General features: G+C 38.0%; 1 protein-coding gene across 1 annotated transcript in view; it reads right to left on the bottom strand.

The window, feature by feature from the left end:
* Window positions 1-19,954, bottom strand: part of unc-104 (kinesin family member unc-104) — an 871,528-nt gene that overhangs the window by 43,099 nt on the left and 808,475 nt on the right. Inside the window, exons 29-32 of the mRNA XM_067138474.2 lie at window positions 15,416-15,580; window positions 10,508-10,605; window positions 10,049-10,277; window positions 3,130-3,266 (exon numbers count right to left, since the gene is read on the bottom strand). Coding sequence (XP_066994575.1) covers window positions 3,130-3,266; window positions 10,049-10,277; window positions 10,508-10,605; window positions 15,416-15,580 — 629 coding nt within the window. The remainder of the gene's footprint in view (window positions 1-3,129; window positions 3,267-10,048; window positions 10,278-10,507; window positions 10,606-15,415; window positions 15,581-19,954) is intronic.

Genomic DNA, 19,954 nt, shown 5'->3' with positions numbered 1-19,954 from the left:
TTGTGGAATGACATAAGTAGATGAATACGCTTGAGTGGCGCTTTTAACAGTAGGAGAGATCATAGTATGAAGATAAAGTTGGAATTCAAGAGGAGAAATTGGGGCAAGTATTCATGTGTAGGATGAGGAGTAAGGGATTGGAATAAATTATCAAGGAAAATATTTGATAAATTTCCAAGTTCTTTGAAAATGTTTAAGAAAATGTTAGGTAAACAACTGATAGGGAATCTGCCACCTGGGCGACAGACTTAAGTGCGGATCATTGATTGATTGATTGATTGTTGAACAAAACCATAATTCAGTTCACGTTATGTTGTAATATCAGAAGTGTTTGAAACACAGGCCTTATTTGTTACTGGGAGAAAATGAGCATATAATTTGTTTTTGAAGGGACATAGATATCATAACATATAACATCATTAATGAAAAATTGCATGAAAAGAAAATATATACATTTAAAAAAAGTCACTGTCATCCGCAGTAAATTTCAAACTGCATCTCATAATTTTCACCTTTTGTAGATAAATGTTTGTCATTATTTACGTACACTCAACTGAAGCTTTGAGTTTTATTTTATTTTATTTGAAAACTGTTTCCCATTGGATATAGACACATTGGACTCTGTATACCGTAAAAATATATATTATTTTTTCTACAATGTGCAAATTTTCATTTATGTAGGTGATGGACTAAAATTCAGCACCATTTCTTCAGCATCACTGTGACAATTTTGTCCCATAAAGATTGAGGTAATACAAATTTCTTTCAAAACAATTTAAAGAATTTCAGAATAACACCGCGAGACCTTATTAGAAGTCCTATTACTTCTAGATGTTTCAGATTATATTTTTACTTGTTCTAGCTAGGGGCTTTACGTCGCACCGACACAGATAGGTCTTATGGCGACGATGGGACAGGAAAGGCCTAGGAGTTGGAAGGAAGCGGCCGTGGCCTTAATTAAGGTACAGCCCCAGCATTTGCCTGGTGTGAAAATGGGAAACCACGGAAAACCATCTTCAGGGGATTTGAACCTACTATCCCCCGGATGCAAGCTCACAGCCGCGCGCCTCTACGTGCACGGCCAACTCGCCCGGTATATTTTTACTTGAAGTATCCAATTGTTGGCTCGTGTATGTTCTTCTTTCAACATTTACTTCTTCTGGCCATTTTCTTCCTGTTTCAAATCTAATTGTTTGGTATATAATGAATCTATTTCTGGCAACCTTTGAAGATGGCAAGATGTCTATTCGTATAGTGGAGCCGGTTGTTGCAATACAGGATACTTCCTCCACAACTTCCCATGATTTGTCTTTCAATGCTGCTGCTATTAGTTTCCTTACTTGATGGAGGCAAACGTTTCTGGGCATAAATCACGGTCACATTGCCCTTGAACGTGAGCAAGGGTTTCATTCTCTGGGCATCCATATCTGCACCAGGAACCATCCAAGGATCGACTGGGAACTACTGCTGCAACATTGCCATTCATTTTCAGAAAGGTAACCCATTCCGAGGTAGACAGTCCTGACTTGTTGGTGATCCAATTACAGTAATGGCTTCGGTGACCTCACCGTATAATTCAATCCCTTTGCCCTCTACAGGCAATGTTTTCCAAATGTCATACTGCCTCTGACAAAGATTTTCCTTAGGTTTCTAGCAGCTGATTTACGATAATCCGTTGGACCGGGGAGATCCAGATGATTATATGATCCTTTAAATTCTTCTTCTAGAGGCCTTAAAGTATTCACATGAGGATTATTATAGATTAGTAAACTAATAATATTACATTTTTTTAATGGTAAGCCTCCCAAAACATACTATTAGGTACATCCGATGGTAAAAGCAGCATTTCCTTGATGAGGCTATGGATTATTTTATCTATATTCTTCTAAATATTTTGCTGGAAGTTGTTGCATTGGTACCATTTGCAAAGGATATGTAAATTTTGGCCACATGTGCTGATTAACTATGTTTAGCTTCTGGTCTGGACATAGCATAGACATTGACACAAAGATTTCAAGGTCAATTTTAAGATTTAATATGAATGATTCTAGCAGACCTGGCCAACAGCTGGAAACTGCAGATGATGATGATGATGAATGATTCAAAATTAAATTTTATCCCTTCGTTGAATGAAACACCTGAATATTTAAAGGATTCCCCTTGTTTATGCCTCTTATGAAACTATCAATATAAAGAGTCAAGTCCTTTTCTGTCAGCTTTCCCTGTTCAACATTTACAGAAACCGATTTGCTTTCATTTAGTTGGAGACCTATTGTTTCCAGTAATGATTTTACCATCATCACTAGCTTCTGAGCTGCAGCTATGTTATGTCCTATGATGACAATATCATCTGCGAAAGCAGCTATGGTCATTTTTTCTAATTATCTTGAAACTTTGAAACCATATTTGTCAGTTATTTCTTTTTCTGACAGATCCTTGAGAATGAAATCTCTTTTTAAATTAAAAAAAAAATGGAGAAAGAGGTGACTCCTGGAAAACTGCTTTCTGCAGCATAATTGAGTCAGAAATTCAATTAAAATTATGTATTCTTGTGAAGTCCTTATTGAAAAAACTTTAACTAAATTACAGAGTGGTGTTGGGATTGGTTGAAAATTCAAACATTTATCCAAATGGTCTAACCCTACAGTGTCAAAAGCTTGAGTTACATCTACCATTGCTATGGATATGTTGACCTTTTCATTTCTACCCCTTCACAAACATCCATCTACCAATGAAACATTAACAAACATTCCTGGCTGAGATACAAATCCTCTCTGATTCTCACTGAATTTTATACTTTGTCTCAATATCCTATCAATAGTCCTTTCTATTAAATGCCTTATCACAGAACACACAGAAATATCCCTCCAATCAACCGGGTCACACCTCCCACAAAATAAATCATTACCTAACCTATAACAAAGTATGATAAATTTGGGTCCACTCTCTACACCAATGAATATTATTTTCCTGCTAGATGTACAATTTCAGTAGGTATCTAATACATGAAAGATAATTTTCAAAAGTAGATTTCCCCTTTTTATGGTTAAAGACCAGAAGACATATTTCACATTAATAACTGTACAACTACACAAATATCTTGAAAACAGATGGCACAATAAAATTTACCTGAACGTGTTTGGCACCTTGACCATTTCCTGTTGGTCTTCTGAATACTCCACTTGTGCAGTAGCCAAGTTTATAAGAGCCCTTTCCACAGGGTCCTTCTCTTCACGGAAGATGAATACATAAGGCCGACGCACTGCCTAAAACACAAATTATATTTTACGATTAGGATGATCTTAAACATATGTCACAAAAATGAATACCTCTATTAAAAACTATGGCATAAAAATCAAACACATTTCCAAGTACGGTACAGAAACAAATAATTGAATGTATTGAAAAATATATATATATATATATATATATATATATATATAAAATAAGAGTTTTGTCTGTACATTGCTCAGAATTTGAAAAGAATGGTATTTCTGTATCGGTCATGTCCACAGTAATAAGAAAATGCATTTTTTACTTTTCCGTAATTTCTGTCTGTCTGTCTGTCTGTCTGTCTGTCTGTCTGTCTGTCTGTCTGTACACGCATCATGAGAAAACGGCTGAAGAGAATTTAATGAAAATCGGAATGTAAAGTCGGGTGATGAACCGCTACAATCTAGGCTATAAATTATTTTAATCACGCTGAGTGAAATGGTAGTTTAGGGGAAGGCCTGAAATTTAATTCTCAAATATTTATGTTATTAGTGGTCGTGTCTTAATGAAAATCGCTAGACAAAGATGGGAAATAAGTCGCTACAATATAGGCTATACACGCTGAGAAAAATGGTAGTTTAGGGGAAGGCCTAAAATTTAATTGTCAAATATTTATTTTATTAGTGGTCGTATCTTCACGAACATTGGTATGCAAAGTCGGGGAATAGGTCGCTATAATCTAGGCTATCAATAATGTTATTCACACTGAGTGTAATGGCAGTTTAGGGGAAGGCCTGAAATGTAATCTATATATAAAATAAGTGTCTTGCCTGTGCATTGCTCAGAATTTGAAATGAATGATATTTCTGTAACTGTCATGTCCACAGTAACAAGGAAATGCAATTTTTACTTTTCCGTAATTTCTGTCTGTCTGTCTGTCTGTCTGTCTGTCTGTCTGTCTGTCTGTCTGTCTGTCTGTCTGTCTGTCTGTCTGTCTGTCTGTCTGTCTGTCTGTCTGTCTGTCTGTACACGCATCAATAGAAAAGGGTTGAAGAGAATGTAATGAAAATCGGTATGTAATGTCGGGTGATGAACCACTGCAATCTAGGCTACAAATTATTTTATTCACGTTGAGTGAAATGGTAGTTTAGGGGAAGGCCTGAAATGTAATTCTCAATAAATAAGTTATTTATGTTATTAGTGGTCGTATCGATAAATACTACATAACTAACATAACTTTAGTTATGTCATAAGTTAGTAGCAGTTATGTAAGAAGTTATTAAATTTCCGATCACTTATGTCTTATACATTGTTACCGTACCACATATAATCAGAGATATTCATGAATTTGGATTTTTGTTACTAGGTCCATATCAGCGCCGAGTCACGAGAAAATGGGCAAACAGAATTTAGTGAAAATCGGTATGTAAAGTCTGAGAATAAGGAACTACAGTCTATGATATCAATAATTTTGTAAGACACCCTAATATGACAGAGTCGAAAGAAAACTAATGTGAAGGCCTGCAATATAGAAAGCTCATAAACTTTATCAACAATAACATTACATTGACCATTGTTTGTTGTGATGTGCTTTTTGTCTTCTGTTTCCTCTCATCCCCGACAGATAGGATTACTGCAGCGTACCGAGGGTTTTTTAATTTGCTTGACGTCGCACCGACACAGGTAGGTCTTATGGCGACGATGGGATAGGAAATGATTGGTGGTGTGAAGGAAGCGGCCTTGGCTTTAAGGTACAGCCTGGTGTGACTGGTGTGAAAATGGGAAACCACGGAATACCATCTTCAGGGTTGCCGGCAGTGGGGTTCGAATCCACTATCTTCCGGATGCAAGCTCACACCTGCACACTCCTAACCACAGGGGCAACTCGCCTGGTCGTACCGAATGTAACAGCCTGCCTGCATATTGGCGGGAAGTAGCTGGGGAGTAAGATAACTTTCTTCTTTAGCATGCCATTCCTCTGGTTCATACATTTTCTGATATATCTGGTACGTAACACACTGGTTCATCATAGTATTCGAGCTATTCAATCCCTACTCTGAGGCACTGATTGGAATGAGTAGTGTGCATATTTAACGGAATAATGACAGAGGAGTGTTCACGGCAGTCTGCGCCTGGTTATTCCAGCTCTGGAAATTTGGACTCTTAGATCGGCACCGTAGTACTGCTCGTTGAAAGTGAGAAAGTGTGCGGTTTTTCATTTGTTCGAGTATTTTATATGATAACATTGCCTTCAATCGCTACATTCCTACTGACATTTTTGTAATGACCTATCTTCAATTCAGTTAGGAAAACCACAAAGTCAGTCTTTCTGAGAATCCCGTAGCGAAGCACGGGTACATCAGCTAGTATGGTATAAAATATATTACATATACTGCATTTCTAGTCCTCTCTGTGGTGTAGCAGTTAGTGTGATAAGTTGCCACCCGCAGAGGCCCGGGTTCGATTCCCGGCTCTGACACCTCTTTTAGATACTACCAAAAGCTGCTACATTCACTTAGACCAATTTTTTAATTCAAACTTTAATTTAAATAACATCTCTGAGAAACCAAAAATCCTGTTCGATGTTCTCATTGCAGCGTTTAATTTGTTCAAAATTCCGGAAAATAGCTCAGTCTTTCAGATAGGAAACCTGCTGATCCCGCCCCGTTTATCGCCCCTCCCCATCCTCCTACCTAACACTCCTCCCTCTCCCCTTCCTTCCCCAGCCAGTCTACACGTTTCCCTTGTCAATTTTTCTTAAACTCAACTCCGCAGTACATACAACCAGTCAACCAAAAGGCGAGTCTCTTCATAAAACTTTACTTCCTTGCCCCATTTCCACTATCCGAGTTAACTCGTTTTTATCTTTCATACTACAGGCCCGCATTGGATCGAGAATATTTTAACTTCTTCAACATACAGTTCCGGTCACAAGATCCACTCGCTCCAAAGAAATATGACATAACATCGTACTTAAGAAGATGGCTTTTATATGTATTATCTACTGCCTTAGTATTGTTGTTACGATCACGGAGGAACATCATCCACTTCTTTCAACATATTTAACATTACTACATCGCAGTTAGTATACATTTCTCTACATACGTACATATGTTGATGCCAATGCTGTACAAAGCACCCAAATCTAAAAAAATTTAAAATTGTCAATGACTTCGAACTTATTTCTACGAGGCTTCCCAACTTCAGTTTTTTTTTTTTTTTAATTAGTGACTAACAAGTTGCCAATCTTGTACTAATTATATATTCAAACCTGGATATTTAGCATAAATATGCTTTATATTTTAACTTGTTACAGATAATTTTAATTATGAGGGTCAATTTTATGTGTTTTAACTTTAATGTGTATCTTTGTATAATGACCCTATTTGGCTGATGACGACGTCCATGGATGTTGAAACCGGTACCATTTAATAAATGATGATGTAATTTTAATCAACAACATATCTTGTATTGAAAAGGTGGATCTTGTACAATTTAACTTATTGTTGTAAACGTAAAAAGAAGGCTTATCAGAAATGGCTCCAAACAAGGGCCGAGGCAGACAGGGATTTGTGCTTAGATGAAAGAAACAGAGCGAAACAAATAGTTGTTGAATCCAAAAAGAAGTCGTGGGAAGATTTAGGTAATAACCTAGAAAGGCTAGGTCAAGCAGCAGGGATACCTGTCAGGACAGTAATAAAGAATCTGAGGAATGGAGGGAAAAAGGAAATGAACAGTGTTTTGAGTAATTCAGGTGAACTCATAATAGATCCCAGGAAATCACTGGAGAGGTGGAGGGAATATTTTGAACATCTTCTCAATGTAAAAGGAAATCATCCTGGTGGTGTAGCGACCAGCCAAGCTCATGGGGAGGAGGAAAATGATGTTGGTGAAATTATGCTTCAGGAAGTGGAAATGATGGTAAATAAACTCCATTGTCATAAAGCAACAGGAATAGATGAAATTAGACCTGAAATGGTGAAGTATAGTGGGAATGCAGGGATGAAATGGCTTCATAGAGTAGTAAGATTAGCATGGAGTGTTGGTAAGGTACCTTCAGATTGGACAAAAGCAGTAATTGCACCTATCTATAAGCAAGGGAACAGGAAGGCTTGCAACAACTATCGAGGTATCTCATTGATTAGTATACCAGGCAAAGTATTCACTGGCATCATGGAAGGGAGGGTGCGATCAGTCGTTGAGAGGAAGTTGGATGAAAACCAGTGTGGTTTCAGACCACAGAGAGGCTGTTAGGATCAGATTTTCAGTATGCACCAGGTAATTGAAAAATGCTATGAGAGGAATAGGCAGTTGTGTTTATGTTTCATAGATCTAGAGAAAGCATATGACAGGGTACTGAGGGAAAATATGTTCGCTATACTGGGGGACTATGGAGTTAAAGGTAGATTATTAAAATCAATCAAAGGCATTTATGTTGACAACTGGGTTTCAGTGAGAATTGATGGTAGAATGAGTTCTTGGTTCAGGGTACTTAAAGGGGGTTAGACAAGGCTGTAATCTTTCACCTTTGCTGTTCGTTGCTTACATGGATCATCTGCTGAAAGGTATAAAATGGCAGGGAGGGATTCAGTTAGGTGGAAATGTAGTAAGCAGTCTGGCCTATGCTGACGATTGGTCTTAATGGCAGATTGTGCCAAAAGCCTGCAGTCTAATATCTTGGAACTTGAAAATAGGTGCAATGAGTATGGTATGAAAATTAGCCTCTCGAAGACTAAATTGATGTTAGTAGGTAAGAAATTCAACAGAATTGAATGTCACATTGGTGATACAAAGCTAAAACAGGTCGATAATTTCAAGTATTTAGGTTGTGTGTTCTCCCAGGATGGTAATATAGTAAGTGAGATTGAATCAAGGTTTCGTAAAGCTAATGCAGTGAGCTCGCAGTTGCAATCAACAGTATTCTGTAAGAAGGAAGTTAGCTCCCAGACGAAAGTATCTTTACATCGGTCTATTTTCAGACCAACTTTGCTTTACGGGAGCGAAAGCTGGGTGGACTCAGGATATCTTATTCATAAGTTAGAAGTAACAGACATGAAAGTAATGAGAATGATCGCTGGTACAAACCAGTGGGAACAATGGCAGGAGGGTGCTCAGAATTAGGAGATAAAGGCTTATTTAGGAATGAACTCGATGGATGAAGCTGTACGCATAAACTGGCTTTGGTGGTGGGGTCATGTGAGGCGAATGGAGGAGGATAGGTTACCTAGGAGAATAATGGATTGTTATGGAGGGTAAGAGAAGTAGAGGTAGACCAAGATGACGATGGTTAGACTCAGTTTCTAACGATTTAAAGATAAGAGGTATAGAACTAAATGAGGCCACAAAACTTATTTCAAATTGAGGATTGTGGCGACGTTTAGTAAATTCACAGAGGCTTGCAGACTGAACGTTGAAAGGCATAACAGTCTATAATAATGTATGTATATATGTATGTTTTGTAATCTCTATTCAATACGGACCAAACATGAATTTCTCGACTTTAAACCAGAGAACATCAATAACGAACTATTTGTCGTTTATGATTGTATTAAGTAATGTTTTAGGATTGTATATAGTTATTTTTTAACAGGTTCTTCAGCAGCTGAAGATGGCCTGAGTATGAGGTTGAAACCGGTACTGTGATATTACTGTAATACTAAGGGTTTCTAAACACTTATAGAATAAAGTATTGATTAGGTGGAAAGTTCCCTTATTTATATTTATCATCATCATCATCATCATCATCATCATCATCATTTCCCTTTATCCAGCTGTAGCCGGGTAGGGGCAAATATGGTTCCTCTCCACTTTCTTTGGTCTTTCCACCACTCCTCCTGCAGGTAGGGACCCTCTTCGGAGGCAGCCCTACCCAGGGAGTGGCGCCCCTGCCTATGTGAGTCCTAGAGCACACTGATCCGGTGTGTAACATCTGGTATGGGTCCCAGCTGAGGGTTACGAGTGAAGACCTCAACGGCATCTACGGCGGAGAAGGTGGACTTCGGTACGGCGGAGATGGCGGAAGGGGCATACCCGTAGCGTTTGTACTCCAGAGGAGCGGCTACGAAAGGCATCTGTCTCCATGTTAGGGGCAGCCGAATTTTGAACCTGGCTGTAGGTATAAAATGCCTTTGGGTGTGGCGAGCCCATCGTAACAATAGCCTATATGGACAAAGCAGATATGGTGCCTCGTATTTATATTTATATTCCTGTATAATATGAACAGTGTATTAAAATATGACACCATCACATAGAAATTTACACACAATTTACAGAATACCGGAGTCTATTCTTGAAACATCTTACACTTTTGGAAAAAAGCTCTAAGACATCTGCAGATAATGCATTCCAATAATCAATTCCCCAATTTATAAACAAATATCTACCCAACATACACATTTCTTTATGCGGATGATCTGTCCTGCTTATGTAACAGGGCTTTTTTAGTCGACTGTTCAACTCTCCCCAAGGTGGCTTATTCGTGTAGGTATTATATGTGGTGCATAACCATGTTCTTTTCCTTCTAGTCCCCAGTGTCTCCCACCCAAGGTTTTCTATCATACTTGTCACACTACTTCTAGGACTGAAATCATTAAGCACGAATCTTGCAGCCTTTTGCTGCACCATCAAGTTCTTTAATGAGTCCTGTTTGTTAAGGTTCCCATATGGCTGTTCCATATTCCAGGACTGGCCCAGCCAGCCCTGCGCCTTCAACTGGGAAATGCTGCCCTTTAGCATCCTCATCATGAATGTTGAAAAAGCTGGGTGGTTACAAGCTATTGAATCTATAAAATCATGGTAATATATACTAAAGTAGCAAACAACAGATACCACTTACCACCCATCGCTTCTTCCATCCATTTGTTTTGTGCTCTAGGATATTAAGGTAGCCTTTACGTGCCACTACAGGACTAATGCGTATCTCCTCCATCTCTGGCACATACAGTACAACTTGGTCTGTGCTACAGTTCATAGGAGTAGGGGTGCTTGCATCTCCTCTTGGCCCACTGGGGAAGACAAACTGCTCCAATGGAACACACCGAGCCTGCTTCTCAGGCGACGATAACCTACAGAAAGCAAAGACGACTTTTAAGACTAGGGAGGTGAAAGAGAAAGAAATCAGAAATAAAACTAAAATGAAATACAAATTTTAAAGTCTAAGGAATGTCTCTTGAGAGACATAATTTGAATTACTCAAGATATTTTGCTTAAATATTTCCGCAACAAATAAATATAATAGAATGTTACTCTGGCCATAGATTGACATTACGCTAAAGTGTCTACCATTTGAACTTACTCAACTGACGATGTAGATATGACACTAGAGACCATACTGTCCACCTGTGTATCTTCACTGGGAGATACATCTGCTTCATGCTTTGACATTTGTAGATCCTAAGAAGAAGAAAACCATTTACATAATCTTGTAACATTCAGGAACACATGAATACAAAACAATATGGGGCACATAGTTAAATAAGGACTGGATTACATTAAGATAAAATTCTTATAAACTAATGGAAAACTTTAAGAGTTACATGAAGAAAATGCAAGTTAAATGTAATATAAAAACTTTCCATTCTGTCAAACACACGAATTTTAATATAAATTATAACACTATAAAGATACAGTAGAGTCTCGATTATCCGAACTAAACGGGACCTGGAGTATGTCGGATCACCGAAAATGTCGGATAATACAGAATAACTTTGAAAATGAACTGAAACAAACAGAAAGGCTATACTCTAGTACTAAAACAATGGCATGTTTTACGGTACTCTATTTATTGAATTATCAATTAAATTGTACAGTACATGCAGTATTGAACGAAAACATTCCAGATGTCTTACGAGAAGAAACTTTTCTCCGCAGATATTAAGCTGCCTAATGCCGTACCGTTTTTTCCACCAATCAAGCCACTCAGCACTGGCAGGGAAATTAGGGTCCCCTTCATTAAACTCCTTCTGGAAATACACAGACTTTTCCTGCAGAATGGGGCCAGATATTGGCAGGCCCTTTTCCCGGTGTTGCTTCACTTACTTTTTCGTACTCACATGTTTTCATTGTTTTTGTCTGCTCTGGTAGAGCGCCACTTTCCAATTTCTTCCCTCTGTTTTTTCCAGTCTCCCACTGTAACATATCCAACACCATAATCTGAAGCCACATTTTGAAGAATTTCCCCTTTGTCCAGTCTCGTTAATGCACTCAACTTGTCTTCCATAGAAACAATCACTTTCTTCCATTTACTCGCCATACTCACAGAGGATATGAAAACTATAACATCCGCACCCAACTAGCACTACAATGAACAATGACTGAAGACTCACTGCACCTGTCCTTGAGAAAAAAAAACGGTCCTACCGCCAGCGGTCAGGCCAGTGCTTGTCCCATGGTCGCACTCTCCATAGCGGGTGTGCCTGAATTTAGTCTCCACCAAAAGTTCAAATTAAGTCTACCGGTGTCGGATAACACGGAATGTCGGATAAGCGAAGGTCGGATGAGCGAGACTCTACTGTACCTGTTAAAAAAACACTATTATGCAAAGAACGACATGTTTAGTTCTATAAGAACATCCTCAGATTCTAACAAATCACTTAAATCATGCATATACCAGTATATGTGTAGTATTGTATACATTGCATAAACTTGTCTGATCGAGAGTTAGGTGATAATATGAACAAGTATTAACAAATAATGATTGTATGAGTATTTAATCATCACTGTGTAAACATAACAAAATACTTCTGTACTTATCTAGACTGCTGAAGAGTGGTCCATTGTCTTCAAACACTATTTCAGGACCACAAACCACGCTCCAGCAGTCTAGATAAGTACAGAAGTATTTCATTATGTTTATACAGTGATGGTTGAATACCTATACAATCATTATTTGTTAATACTTGTTTATATATCACCTAACTCTCTATCATTGACAAGTTTATGCAACGTAAACAATACTGTACATATTTAAGCATGATTTAAGTGATTTGTTAGAATCTGAGGATGTTCTTATAGAACAAAACACATCACTCTTCATATAATGGTGTGTTTCGTTTACAGGTATGTTTATAGTTTTATAATTTATATTAAAATTTGCATGTTTGACAGACTGGAAAGTTTTTATTTTACATTTTACTAAGTCAACACTGGAAAGAATGGCTTCCTTCTCAGAAGAAAAAAAAAAATAAATTAAAAAAAAAAAAAGAGGAAGGAAGAAAATACAATAAAATGCCAACTCTGATTTCAGAAGATCCCAACTACATGCAGCTCAGAAGCAGACAAGTGTTTTCTTCTCCTTTCCTGGATGTCTATGTGCCTGTAATGGACACTCACAAGTATCACTCAGGGTCGGCTCTTCTGATCATCAAAGAGAATACCCTTTGATTTGATGACTGTGTGACTAGAATGCTGTTTCTCCTCAAAGTTTTTTGGCTGTTTGCTCTAGGACATCCTATGCAACTGCCACTCCTTCAATTTCTCACAGATAGGGGCAGCATTAAATGATCCTCGCACGTGTGCACTGCGCAATCCGTCAGACAGAATGACACCTACTGATAATGACAGCATCTGCATCTTCGTGACATACATTTGCTGATTGTGCTGGTTCTGCCTTGCTCAACATTCACAGCCATAAATGAGCAGACAAGTAAACTGGCAAAATTTGACCCTTTAGACTTATCAGTCACTTGTTGACATGACAATGATTAATATGCTTGCAATAAATATGTAAATGAACGATATCACTCATGGTTAGTTTAACTGTGACACAATCAGATATTCATTACCAAAACCTGTGGCACATAATTACAGCTCGTCAAGGAGCCAAAATAACCGCTGTCCAGGCAAATAGTCTACATAATTATGTCATACAGCCACGCGTCACCAAGACATTGTCCTCAGCTGTACTGTTTGGTTATTGTGACCGAATCCCACTGCCTCTCATATCAGGCAGCTGCTCAGAAGGTCTCGCAAGGCTGTGTGAATCCTGTTCAGTCCTCAGTCCAGAATAAAAATACTTGGACTTGTAGAAAATAAAAACCAGGACCTCCAGGTAAGAGACAGGCACAATACCCCCCATACCATGGAACTAGCTGATATTCATAAACATTATTACATTAAAATAGATGAAGCTGGAAAAGTTGTATAATGAGAACTCAAGTTAGGAATTCAAAGTGCTTGTTTTGGTAGTTCTACACCTCTTAATTGTCTTGTGTTGAGACACCTTCAGGCGGTATTCCATACTTCATCTACTGATCTAGAATTGCACTTCTGAAGATCTTACACATAATGTATTTAGAGCAGGTACAATGACAGGTTCTATTAGTTCCTAATGTACCTGCTAAGAATATGAATCAAAATAAAAATTAAATTGTCTTGAGGGCAAGGTTACCAAATCGTGTGACACGAAACGGAGGACACTTTTTAAAAATGTAATAAATTAAAATAACAGTTGTTACATTTTTGCATCAAAATGCATGTGCGCTAAAATATTATAGCCTTAAACATAACTTTACATTAATTGCAAACAACTTAATGAAACTTAATGCAAATATACCTCACAATAGAGTTTAAGACAATGTACAACCAGTTGTTACATTGTTTTTGCTCAACTACATTTATCAGATGATCCCATTTTATGCAACAATTTTGACATTCCTTTCACACATTGATAAGACTGTTGACAACAAAATACCCTCTCAACATTGCCATTATGAGGTGGAACAGTAAAAAAGTAAAAACAAAACTGTACAAGTTTCCAAAACTAGCGTTCCTCTGGTAGTGAAAAGACTTGAGAAGATGAATGCCAGATGGAAAACAAAACTGGTGGTTTGTAAGATGAAATTAAATTTGTTGTGTGTATTAGATCAGGCCTTGAGAAGTTTTCATTATCAAATTCTTCTTGACACTTTCTTTTGCAAATGCTTTTATTTTTCGAAGGATAAGACCGCTTCCTTTTCCTATTCTGATTAGAGTTCAGAGGGGATGGTTATCAAGTTGTACTACCCCTTGAAATAATAATCACAACCATCATAACCATCCCTCTTCAGTTCAAATTTTCTATTGGGTAGCCTCAGGATATCTTATATATAAGCTGGAAGTGACAAATATGAAAGTAGCATGAATGAATGTTCCAACAGGTGGGAACTATGGGATAAAGTAAGATATGAACACAGGGGATTAAAGTTTCAAGTATTAATCAATCTATGCAATGAGATTCCAGCACTAAGAATGGAGGACATACAAAGTAGTATACTACAAAAGAAAGAATATTTGGATCACCACACAGTACATACCAGTCAGAGAAGGAAATTCCTCTAAGAAGTGAGGCTGTACACTGAAGTATTTCATATTGGATGAGCATAGTATCAAAATTGGAAAGACAAACTCAGAGAGAATATACAAAACTCATTATGCAAATGTGCCTTGTCACAGTATGTGAAACGACTACTCAATGAGCACTGAAATTTTCTTGTTTTACATTTAATCACTGTCGTTTGTGGTGTAAGTTCCTGTAGTCACGTCCTAATTCATGAAACATGAGGATAAGAGAATGGCCTAGTAATGGTCTTGAGAGTCAGGTTACCAGCTGCTATACCATCTGCTATAGAATACAACTGGTTACCTTGGACATATTAGGAATCGTGGCCCTCCTTGCACTCACACAGGTAAAGCTACCCAATCAACTAGTGGTCCCTAAATCATACTACTGTTATGTGTAAGTACAGCTAGCACCCTACCTCACAGAAATTTACTGGGCATGCTCAGAATGTTTTAAGCAAGCCTTGGACCTGTGGGAATTAAGGAGTACCACTTCCTTCCGACAGACCACACACTCGTAGAGGACTCAATATTTAATGATTAAAAATAAGAGGTGTGAAACTAAACGAGGCTGCAGAACTACAGAACTGGTCACAAAGGATTGTGGAGGCACATAGTTAATTCATAGAGGCATGCAGACTGAGTGCTGCAAGGCATACGATTCTATAGAGAGGATGTATGATGCATGTTCTATGAAAAAAGACAACAGAGAATTCATTTCACAGGCAGACAATTGTTTAATAAACACAAGACTCCATCTTTTCAACCAGAATCAGACTAGTCTACTTTATACCGTATGGAAGTAATCACAAGGAATGTGTTGCTTTTAGTGATGGATTACCAAATACAACTTAATGTCATTTTAAAATGTGGCTTTCTGATTTACCTTACTGGGAATCCTTCCCTGGATGAGTTTAATACACTTTGTGGCTATTTCTTGCTCCTTTTCAGTCATTTCCCATGGTTCATACACATCCTTGCTGGGACTCTTGAGCACTACAGGACTGGCACGTCCTTCATTTGTTGCTTTGGCAACCATGTTGCACACCTCCTATAACATGGCACATCAAACATTCAATAGCTGGTGGTTACTCTAACAAATCTACTTCAGCTGTTAGTTCTGCCTCAAGATCTTTTAGGGTAATAGTTGGAATCGGAGCATCAGCAAACCAACTCGAAATTGAAGTCATATAGAGAAAGATAGGAACACGAGTAGGAACACACAATAGGATAAACACAATCACAAGTCACCATTGGAAGAGGGAGCAACAGAGAAGGAAAAAAATCTCCATACAATGCTAACTTCAAATAGACTGGATTTTCCTCATCAATCCCAATTCTCTCACCTTTTTAATTTCAAAATTTGTATATTTTACAAGATGTTGTAACATACAGTATCATTCGTAAAAAGGAGACTCCAAGCTCCTGTAACAGACGACTCGCTTCTTGTCGCTGATTTTACTCCCAGAAAATGAGACACAATGTTGTAGGCTCGCACATGTTAATTTTGAGGAGGCTGTATTGTTCTCCACTTTGCAATACTATCTTTTCCAACAAGAGTACAAACTCGTTTTGAAAAATATAAATAATCATTGCTAAGATATTCATTTTCAAGTGGTCCATCACATGTGAGATACAGTCAATTATCTGGTTCTTGACAGCAAGGAATGTGTCGCCAGCAGAGATTAACACTTTCAACACTACCATATTTTAACATGGATCCTGGCTGTGAACTGGGTCTTTTTGATAATTTTTAACACGTTATTATGGAACAGCGAAACATATTACATGCCTGATTTTTGTACCGTATGAAGGTGTCAACCATCCAAAATGAAGATGTTAATCAAGAAGTGAATATCTGAAGTAATTTAATTATACCAGTCTTATGAAAAAAAATGAAAAAAATAGTACGGAAAAAATTTTACATTGAGGTTATACCAATAAGCTTGCTCAAATAATAAAAAATAATCATTTAATGTGACTACTTAGGCCACAAATAAACACAAATGCAGTGGAATAAAATATTTACCTATTTAGGAATAGTTTGTTTTTGTATGGTAGTCCTGAAAACATTGCACTATATACAGTCCTACTTTGCACTCCTTGCACCACCAGCTACTCTCTTTTCTGACGCGCTTACCACTTTCCTTCTTGCCCCTGTCTGAGCATACCTTGCAATAACGAGTAGCATTCACTTTATTGTTCGTTGGAGGAACCTTTTCTGGAAAATGGCGAGCAAAAGTCCTATCGACACTGGGGGAGGGAATAGGTTCCAGCCTTGAGATGTCTCCTCCTCCTTTAGCTGCTAACCGCAAACTGATCACTCTCATGTAATCCACAAGAGATATCTTTGATTTTGAGATCTATTTATATAGAATGAAACCATTCACAACAGACATAAGGAACAAATGGAAGAAGAGTTTTTCCCACCATTTCATTGTCTTCCGTGCAAATGGGTAATAACTGTTCAGTTGATCTGCTCTATCAACACCAGTTTTATTTATATTGTAATCGATGACTACATCAGGCTTTAGTTTCTGTACGACACCACCCTTTGATCTACCAGAAACAAGTGTAGTGGAAGCCTTATGTTTTGTTGAAAGGCATAAAACATCCTGCTTGCTCTTCCACTTCACAGCAAGAAGGTGCCCTTTCCTCAAAAATATCATCTCGTCCTCCTTCAATTTCTTTGTCTTGAACGTTGGTGGTAAACCCTTCCTGTTTTTCATGACAGTTCCAACAGCCAGGGTTTTCTTTTGCCACAGCATATTCAGAAGGGAAGGGCTAGTATAGTACCTGTCCATATAAATACAGTGGCCCTTACTGAAAAACTGTGAGCATAATCTATCTACAAGAGCCTGAATGCTGTTGTCAACGTTCCCTGCGGATCCCGTATATATTTCACAATTCAGTACGTAGCCTGTTGCCGCATCACAAAGTACATACATTTTCATACTGTACTTATTGGGCTTATTCTTCATATAAACCCTAAACCCTACTCGACCACGGAAGGGACATATAGCCTCATCTATTGTTACGTTCTCATACGGCTGAAAACTGGCAATGCATTTGTGCACAAAAAAATCAAAGAAAGACCTGAGTTTATGTAGTGGGTCATGATTAGGTTCCCCCTTCTTGATGAAGGTGGCATTGTCATTTAGGTGCAACATTAATAAATTTCCGGAAAATCTATCACGACTCAACAATTGAATGGCAAATCCTGTCTGATAAAAGGGATCAGTAGACCAATAATCACTAAGTTTGGGTAGCTTCACCACACACATATGCAAAATTGTTGCAAAAAACCAATAAATTTAGTGAAGTTTTACTGCAGACCACCGGTGACACATGGAATTTTCCTTCAGTTTGCCCTGACGTTTCATTGCCGCAATTGTTGTACCTGTATAACTGTTAGTTTCTGTTTTTATATTTTTGATCACATCGTCACTAAAAAAATTACTGAAACAATCCATTTCAGTAAAAATTGAAATAATAAATAAAGAGGTTCAACCTATTCATTACAAAAGAATAAGAAATGCAGTGATTACATTCTTATTTAATAATAAGTAGAAGTGGTACTGGTTTATACGGAACAATGAAATTTTTATCTTTAAACAATCCATTTCGTCACTCCCTGCGCAAAACTGAGTAAAACCAGATGCCGACTGGAAGACAGGTAGCTGTGGTTGGTCATCTGTTTCTGACCATTCATCATCAGGTTCAGATGATCTAGCAAGTGTTTCCGGCACAGGTGAATCATCAGCCTGCGTCTCTTCGTCTAAACGAAGAAAAAAAAAAACCCCAAATTTCTGTAGGTGAAGTATTTCTATCATTTGTATTCAGGGTAAAATAATACAGCTAAACACTTACGTTCCAAAGTGACGTAATAAATAAAAATCCTACCTGAACTATCGCTTGATACGTTATCCGGTTCGTAAGCAGGATCGTCATCACTTTCATCCATCTCTGAACCCGCTTCTTCTGATAAAATATCCAAAATATCCCTATCATTGAGCCGGCGTGAAGACATGTTTACACAGTAACACAGCTGACAGTGTGACAGATTTGGTGCGCGCAGCACACGGCACATCGAGTGCTTCGACAGAGGTCATGGCAAGGAGAAAATACCCTGTTTTAACGTTTCAGTTCGAAATTCCCGATAACTGCTGCATTCTAGCGGTCACTAGATGAACTATTACCTCCAATCAAGGACGGGAACTGTACGTGATATGTGCAGCTGGATATAAACACACGAGAAAATCACGCCTGTATCACATATGGGCGCCGTCCAGAAGCAGGAAAGCAGCGAGCCCGTAACCCGTACAGGCATAGTGTTGAAAGTGTTAATAACCAGATCTGTTAAGTGTATGACCCCAATGCTATGGGTGATGGAAAAGTTAATAAGTAGGTAAGGTTATTCAAGGAAGGCCAGGAGAATGTAAATGACAACCCATGCTCTCGTCTGCCATCTCTGATCAGAGATGTTGATGTGTGCGAGGTTAACACTGTCCTTCCAGCAAACAGGTAGTTCACAATACCCTGTCTATCACTTCACTTTTCACATGATTCAAGGTCAGTTCTCAACAAAATTATGTCAAAAAAGTTGTGCAATCGGTAGATTCCGAAGATGCTAACCGAGGAACACAAAATGAAGAGATGTGCCAGTGCTATCTATGCATTAATTTTAGAGTTTTAACAACATTGTGTATTGAATAAGGTGGATAAAAATCCTATATTTTAATGGTACTATAAGGAAGGTGACGCATTATTGGAGCACATCGTTATGGGGGACCAGACATAGGTGTCCCATGTAACCATTGAATCCAAGCAATTATTAATGAAGTCTCAACATGTATTATATCTGACGAAAGAAAAATTCAAGCAGACTTTCTCAGCTCACAAGATATGGCAACCATATCTTCGGACAGACAAGGTGTTCTGCTAGTGGGCTTCATACCACCAGGGACATCAATTAATGCAGCTGCATATTGTGTAGCCTTGACAAAACTTCACTGGGCAATCCAGAAAAAATGCTGCAGTCTCCCTTGAGACAGAGAGATGCTTCCCTCTGTCTGTGTCAATTTATGCTACTGTATTTGATATTTTAAAAAGTTTGGTCAATTTCATTTTTGTGAATGTTTTAAGTTTTAGGGCAAATAGTAGAAGTCTATGTCGGGAAGTAAGGGATTCTCCAGGAATAATATTACAATCTTTAATTTGTCTTAAGTTAAGCTTATCTATTAGAATGTAGTCTTGTGTATTATGATTCCCACTTTTATAGGTAATGAAGTGTTCATCCTCCTTTGAAAGAAAGTGTTCGCAATACACAAGTCCATATTCCAAGATTAATTCCCCATCACTATTGCATGTGGTGCAACCAAGTTGGACTGCCTGTTGGCCTGTGGTTTTATTTCCGAGGTGTCTT

The sequence above is a fragment of the Anabrus simplex genome, chromosome 1 (assembly GCF_040414725.1).
Source record: "Anabrus simplex isolate iqAnaSimp1 chromosome 1, ASM4041472v1, whole genome shotgun sequence".
Lineage (NCBI taxonomy): Eukaryota > Metazoa > Arthropoda > Insecta > Orthoptera > Tettigoniidae > Anabrus > Anabrus simplex.
Note: the sequence above shows the minus strand (reverse complement) of the source record. Positions and strands in the feature narration are given on the sequence as shown.